The sequence below is a fragment of the Aptenodytes forsteri genome, unplaced genomic scaffold (assembly GCF_000699145.1).
Source record: "Aptenodytes forsteri isolate BGI_AS27 unplaced genomic scaffold, ASM69914v1 Scaffold94, whole genome shotgun sequence".
Taxonomy (NCBI): domain Eukaryota; kingdom Metazoa; phylum Chordata; class Aves; order Sphenisciformes; family Spheniscidae; genus Aptenodytes; species Aptenodytes forsteri.
Window position 1 is genome coordinate 3,749,585 of NW_008795017.1, and position 7,582 is coordinate 3,757,166.

At 38.5% G+C, this 7,582-nt stretch overlaps 1 protein-coding gene across 1 annotated transcript; it reads left to right on the forward strand.

Annotated features, from left to right (window-relative positions):
* The first annotated feature begins 344 nt into the window (after nt 1–344).
* Nucleotides 345–7,084, forward strand: ODC1 (ornithine decarboxylase 1). Its single transcript, XM_019471081.1, has 10 exons — nt 345–475; nt 645–818; nt 987–1,159; nt 1,450–1,584; nt 1,742–1,823; nt 2,157–2,240; nt 3,555–3,717; nt 4,006–4,118; nt 4,403–4,617; nt 6,605–7,084. Exons 1-10 carry the CDS (start codon nt 374–376, stop codon nt 6,744–6,746), a joined length of 1,383 nt encoding a protein of 460 aa, XP_019326626.1. The 5' UTR covers nt 345–373; the 3' UTR covers nt 6,747–7,084.
* Nucleotides 7,085–7,582: the final 498 nt, after the last annotated feature.

Here is a 7,582-nt window from a genome sequence, read left to right on the forward strand (position 1 = left end):
AGGACTTAGACTAATAATGTCTGACACTATTTGATTTTTTTTTCTTTGAATAGGTTGAGTACATCATACGGTCGCTGAACAGAGGAGAACTTGCCTTCAAGCTAGCAAGATTATTTTGTTGAGTGCCTCCTTGGTTCTGATTAAGTCTGATCTGTGACCTATGTAAGTTCCTAATCTATGCAGCTATTAGTGATCACTGTAGGAATTGTATAATTGTAAATTATGACTGCTACATTGTGGTAATATAATTTCTATATGAATTTAAGTGAAGTAGTGAATGTAAACTGAATGAATTAAATGAAGTAATGGATTTTTTTTTCTATCAACAGTTTGTACTTAAATCCTTTTACATAAACCTGAAATCTCAGAAATCATGAGTAACTTCAGCAATGAAGAATTTGAATTCACCTTCCTTGACGAAGGCTTTACTGCCAAGGATATCCTTGACCAAAAAATAAATGAAGTGTCATCTTCTGTAAGTATGATAGGAAAATCACTGCATTTCGTGATGCTGCAAGTTTATAAACTAATGGAACAAGTTGTCTTTGCAAATCTCCTGCAAGGCAACCTCCTCCTCAAATGCTGACCTCTAGGCTTATCATGTTATCTGTTGTTTGTAACTCTAAGATGTGTATTTGCTCTAGGATGATAAAGATGCCTTCTATGTTGCTGACCTCGGGGATATTGTGAAGAAGCACATGCGATGGCATAAAGCCCTTCCTCGGGTAACCCCCTTCTATGCTGTAAAATGTAACGACAGCAAAGCTGTAGTGAAGACACTTGCTGTTCTTGGTGCAGGATTTGACTGCGCCAGTAAGGTAAGATCTTGATTGTGTTCTGCTCTGTGACATTAGTGTATGTTCAGCTTTACAAGATGTGTTCATATAAAATTAAGCATAACCAAGCGGTGTTGCTTTTGTTGTACTGATTAATTTGATCATCCATCTAGAATTATCTTTCACAAGTGTAATCTGTTCTTTCTTCAGACGGAAATACAGCTGGTACAGAGCATTGGTGTACCTCCTGAGCGAATAATATATGCAAATCCCTGCAAACAAGTATCTCAAATCAAACATGCTGCCAGCAGCGGTGTACAGATGATGACATTTGATAGTGAAGTAGAACTAATGAAAGTTGCAAGGGCCCATCCAAAAGCCAAGTAAGTTATGCTAATTGTTCTATAATTCTTGCTTGGGTTCCCAGGTTACGGAAACATCTGCTGTTATCTGAAACTTGTTCTTCATTACTTAAGATAGGCTGCAAAATTATGAGAAAATAAACCTACTTTCAGCCAGTGAAATCTAATCCTGTATAGCTTACTGGCACATTAGGAAGACACAGACCGGAAAGCTTGTATGTTTAAGCTTAGTCTCATTCTAAGGTCATACCTGCCTGATAATGATGTCTTTTTATACTGGAACTTAAGCCCTCATTTTTTCCTATTTCTAGGTTAGTCTTGCGCATTACAACTGATGACTCCAAAGCAGTTTGTCGTCTGAGTGTTAAATTTGGAGCTACGCTTAAGGCTAGCAGGCTTCTTCTGGAGCGTGCAAAAGAACTTGACCTTGTGATCATTGGAGTTAGGTGAGTTGATGATATCAAAATACAGTCATATTAAATAAGATTTCTTTAAATGGTCTACCTGACAATAGAGATGCCTTTGCATATGGTGACTTGAGTTTTATATAAACTTTTTGACTAATTTGCCAAATAGCAACTGATATTTTGTATCTCTTTGCAGTTTCCATGTTGGAAGTGGATGTACAGACCCAGAGACCTTTGTTCAAGCCATTTCTGATGCCCGCTGTGTGTTTGATATGGGAGTAAGTCTAGTTCTACTTTCTCTGGAACTACTGTTCAACTGTTGTGGCAAAACTGAATCAAGTGTAAAACTGTTACGGGGTTAAAAGCTAGCTAAGTTGCTAATTTCTTGTTGTTGGAATTTTTGAGGTCATAATGGCTTACTTTGACCAGTTCTGCAAAACTTATCTACAGATGTGCTAAAATCAGCAGCTCAGGCTAAGTGACTATTACTTGAACACGATGAGTTAGCTGTGTTCCAAGTATTAATGAAATGGCTTTACATTACCTTTTTAAGCTAAATTGATAAACTAAGAACTGCTTTCTTGACAGTGTTGCCGTTAATCTCATTTTAGGCTGAACTTGGCTTCAATATGTATCTGCTTGATATTGGTGGTGGCTTCCCTGGCTCTGAAGATGTCAAGCTTAAATTTGAAGAGGTATAGCTTTGCTAAGAACTTCTCAGGTTGTGGAGTCTTTTTGAATGTTGATCTGGATTAAACAAAATCTTGGTTTTTCTATTTGTATGCAGACACATTTGCAAGAAAACTTGTCTGCTTGGTCAGAAATTTAATTTAGAGGAAAAGGGGAATTAATCTGAAAACTGAAAATTAGATGAACCCATTAGATACAGAGCTAAATGACTGCATAAACATGCAGAGATATCAAACTTGTAAAGCAGGTTTTAATTGCAGGCTTGATTCTTACTGGCATAGACTTCTTCCAGTTGATGCTGTACTATCTAGATTGGCAGTGCTCCCAAATAGGGTGAAAAGGTAGTCCTGAACCCATACTGTCCTTCTGGGTGGCAGCAAACTAGGTCAGTGTCTGATGTGGTTTAGAACTAGCTTTTGGATCATTTTTTAATTGATCAGTGTTTTCCAGTCTGCTTTCACACAGAAATAATTCTGCTTTCAGAAGAGACAAGGTGGCTGGGTATTAATAGGACTTCCACTTAGAGCAGTGTTGTCAGAGCACCTGCCAGTCCAATCTAACGTAGTGTTAAATGATGTTACATATTTACACAAGGAGACAGCAAATAAGTTACATAAAGTAAGTTTTCTGCTAATAATGTGGGCTAATGTCTCACTTGTAATACCTCTTAATGAAGGCTGGCTTCTCATAGTGCAGTATTGTCTTACATGAAGCATCAAGAGCAAATGATGATGTCATTGGGCTCCATGGCATAACACAGTCGTACTGTAGTTGGAGGCAGCTTAATAATCACTGATAACTTCAGAACTTAGAAATAACTGTTCATGAAGGCAACTAACTGAATTTCAAAGATGATGACAAAGCCTTATGTATTCTTAAGATCCTGTGAGATGACTTCTTCAGGATGCAGTAAGCTGGGGGATATTGCATGATTAGCAGAACTACAAGTGGACTAGAAATTAAAGTTGAAGTGTGGGGACTTGCAGGGCATTAATGCTGGTTTAATGAGTCTAGGAGGGGTGATTTCCTTTAGACTCAAACATGAGCTGTTTGGTCACTTAAATTTTTAAGCTGCAAGTGATGTCTGCTTTTGTTGCTTTGTGCAAACTTAATTGCAAACAAAACTTTGGGAAAATAAAACAAAAGCAACCAATAGAGATTACAATATGCTAATATAATAATTGTATAATAATATAAAATAGAATAATATTTCATGCTCACATCATTGTGAGCATGAAAGTCTGACCTCATCTCAGACTTCTAAAATAGCACCTGAGTAACTGCTGAAGTTCTAATATTGGCAACTGATTCTTCCCTAGATCACAAGTGTAATCAACCCAGCACTGGATAAATACTTTCCTTTGGATTCTGGAATAAATATTATTGCAGAGCCAGGAAGATACTATGTTGCATCAGCATTCACGCTGGCGGTCACCATCATTGCAAAAAAAATTGTATTAAAAGAGCAAACAGGTTCTGATGGTATGTAAATCTAGGCCTAATCTTAACTTCTAGTCGACTGTGTTTTTCTTTCCAAGCATTCTCTTACTGGTATCTCAACTTCTTCCAGATGAAGATGATGCAAATGACAAAACTCTTATGTATTATGTGAATGATGGAGTCTATGGATCATTCAACTGCATCTTGTATGATTGTATTAAAAGAGCAAACAGGTTCTGATGGTATGTAAATCTAGGCCTAATCTTAACTTCTAGTCGACTGTGTTTTTCTTTCCAAGCATTCTCTTACTGGTATCTCAACTTCTTCCAGATGAAGATGATGCAAATGACAAAACTCTTATGTATTATGTGAATGATGGAGTCTATGGATCATTCAACTGCATCTTGTATGATCACGCACATGTTAAACCAGTTCTGCAAAAGGTTTGCTCATTCAAAAGTATCACATACTAGTCATATATCACGGATGTAGGAGAATCTTTGTCACAGCAGTCACTTCTCAGTTCACTGCTCCCTTCATGTTGCCAGAATTTGGCATTTGACTTATGAAGCATGAAGTGGAATTAATTAAAAGCCAAGGGTGGAGAAGGATCTGCAAGCAGCTCTTCTTCCTCCTCTTTGCGAGGCGGAATGTTATACTAATTGTGATACTACTTCTGGAAGCTGTTTTGATAGTCAAACTAATTATACTCAACTCTTTTCTTTAGCGGCCTAAACCAGATGACAGCTGCTATTCCTGCAGCATATGGGGACCAACATGTGATGGTCTAGATCGAATTGTTGAGCGTTTTAATATGCCAGAGTTGCAAGTTGGTGACTGGATCCTGTTTGAAAACATGGGTGCCTATACTGTTGCAGCAGCTTCTACTTTCAATGGATTCCAGAGGCCAACAATACACTATGTGATGTCAAGACCAGCATGGTTAGTAATTAAGTATCTTGAGCCATCAGTGCTTTTGATACAGATGACTGTAGTGAATTGCTCGTTAGTTGGCTGCCCCTTAACAAACAGGGCCATAGTTTTGGTGCCATAGCTCTTGTAAAACCTCCTTGTGGTGTGGAAGAAGGCAATGCCTCTGAAAGCTTTTGCTGTGTGCTTAGAACAATGCTAACACTACCAAATACTCTTTTCTTTGATGTACTCGCTTCCAGGAGAGGTGATTTTAAAGGGGTAATGTTAGGAGTGTTTTCATTAACCTGGGCTTCTACCTGGTGTTTTTCACTCTTGCACAACATATAGAATCATTACAGATTCTTTACAGTTAGATTCTGTGACCAGTAATTAGAGACCAGTCAATCACAGTTCTAATAGTACACTGTCTTCTAAATTGATTGCTTGCTGTAAATCCTAACTGCAGGATGCAGGAACACTCAACAGTGCTGCTTCACAATATGATCTGTCTATTTATTTGAGAGCTGTTCCTCAGTTTAGATTGAGTTCTGGCTCATTGCTCAGTGCAGAGTGCTAGATCTCCATGGGAAGTTATTAAACAGGTAGGCAAAGAAAGCAGGACCACCTCGTGAGTGCAAGAGTAGTTACTGCAAACAGTAGTTTAAAGTAACAGCAAGACAGGTTAACGGATTGCATCTTCTATAAAAGTGGGGTTTCCTGTAAGAGGAAGCCCTTACTTCTGTATTGAATTCTGCCTACTAAACTGGCAGAAAGCATTTGGGCAGCAGTATTACCCTAAAGCACGGTTAACTTGGCTGTTGCGTTGCTTTCACGTTTACTGAAAATGCTTAAGTTCAGAGGAATTCCTGCCATAAAAGTAAGAGGAAGCTTCCTCCATTCTTTTACTAGCCTTGCCTCTGTAAGCAAGGCTTGTATTGTTTCTTCCCTTTATTGAAACCTCCTGTCAACTGAAGTGTTCCTCAAACCAAATGAAGCTTTTACACTTCCCATAAGACTCCAAACTTGTGTCTAATTGAACTAAAAATGGCTCTGCAGGAGAATAACTAGCTTTTTCACTATAGCACTGGGTTTCTGTTAAAATGTGATACTTGGTCTGAGGCATGCTGAGCTTAATTATGCAGACATAGTTATCATCCAAGGCTACAGCCCTCTTTCAGCCCTTCATGACCACCTGTGTTTTCTGCTTTGGCAAGAAAATTCTGTGATACAAGCTAGCCCTTAACTGAGGGGGATGTATCAACGCAGTTATGGTGCAGATCTTTCTAGCACAGGCAAAAGCTTTTTGGAATGTAATCTACATGTATAAAGGTGTACAGCTAAATTTGTGGCTAGATAACTGTGAAAGATAAGGGACAAGATGACTATGTATGTCTAAGTAAAAGCTAGTAGTATATGGGGAGCCATGTAGTAGCACAACTTCTTGCCTTGCATGTAGTATAAGATAACTAAGTCCAAAAACTCAGTCAACTGAAGTTCTTCTGAGCTTGTCTTTCAGTACAACCGCTATCTGAGTATGGAATGAGTTGCATGGTTCTCACTGGTCAGTTCCTTTACATTCCTAGTCTGTCATCCATACTTCTACTTGATTCAAGTTACCCAGGAATGTGAGAGTGTGGGGTAGTCAGTGACATAGGTCTGAAATTCTGAATTATTGAGCGCTGAGTCATTAAATCTGTATAGCATGTGGTATACAGATGTAGCTACAGGTATATAGGTGCATATTTACAGATCTAGATCCTACCCAGAAATGGTGAAACCAGCTTGGTATTGGCACTTGCCCTAAAGCCTAGCCAGCCACAAGTGACCTGCATAGACTCTGCTTTGACTTCTGCCCCCTCCTTGCCTGTGCCTGATAATACTGTCTGGATTGCAGGTGATGAGTAAAAAGTTCACTTCATGCTCCCTGGCAGTAAAAAAAAGTTTTTTGCTTACCTTCTTTTTGGCACAACATAGCAAAACACTTTGACTGTTGCTTTCCTCTGTTTTTTCTTTCTAGGCAACTAATGCAGCAGATCAAGGAGCAAGGGTTCCTAGCTGAAGTGGAAGAGCAGGATGTTGCTAGTCTGCCACTCTCTTGTGCCTGGGAAAGCGGAATTGAATATCCAGCAACTTGTGCTTCAGCTAGTATTAATGTATAGGTAATACTTAGTAATTAACTGCAAGATTAGTCATTGAATTTAGGGCATTTGGGGGACCATTAACTTAATTCTTGCTAGAATTTTTAAGTGTGTTTTTTTTAAAGTTTAGGTTTGGCATAAATGCAACAAAAATGACTAGGAGATGGGTCACAATTATCTGTGTTCCTATGGAAACTATTTGAATATTGTTTTATATGGATTTTTATTCACTTTTCATGTATGCTACTAAAGACTGACCCTCAACTGTCAAACAAGTATTTGTAGCTTGTGTATGGCAGAACGGGCTAAGCTTAGTGTTCTGTGACCTACTTGTTTTAAAATAAAGTATATTGAAATAACTGGTCCTGTGTTTGGTTAATCTGTAGAAAATTAATCTGTCATGGATGGCTCTTATAGCATATATGAAGGCAGACCAGATGCTGCAAGCCCAGAGCTTATTAATGAGTAACACAATTGCCATCTCCTCTCCTACCCTTGCCCTCCCAACTTACTGAAGTGAAGGAACCCCTTAATGGGTAGGGAAACTAAATTGTGCCTTTTTTAATATGGGATTAGAAAAAGCTTGACTGTCAACAAGTTGAATACTGAGTGAATTCTTGTGGAATCATATTTGTCTTTCACTATTGAACATGAGCTAAACACAGTTGCATATTGCAAGTTCAATGCAGTGCCATTTTTATTCGTGTTAGTCTATAACTGCTGTGGCCAGGACTGATGGCTATTTAAACACATCTAGTCATTAATGAGAGAATACAGCACAGACTCCATGGTTGCCACTGACAAGCCGCTTGTTATGTGTGCAAGGATTAAAATATGTCATGGGAAGACTTAAGAAG

Excerpts from the sequence above, each read along its gene's own strand:
- ODC1 (XM_019471081.1), top strand. The coding sequence starts at position 374 with ATGAGTAACTTCAGCAATGAAGAATTTGAATTCACCTTCCTTGACGAA. Across the intron at positions 2,241-3,554 it reads TCAAGCTTAAATTTGAAGAG|ATCACAAGTGTAATCAACCC; the intron begins GTATAGCTTTGC and ends ATTCTTCCCTAG. Across the intron at positions 4,119-4,402 it reads TTAAACCAGTTCTGCAAAAG|CGGCCTAAACCAGATGACAG; the intron begins GTTTGCTCATTC and ends TCTTTTCTTTAG.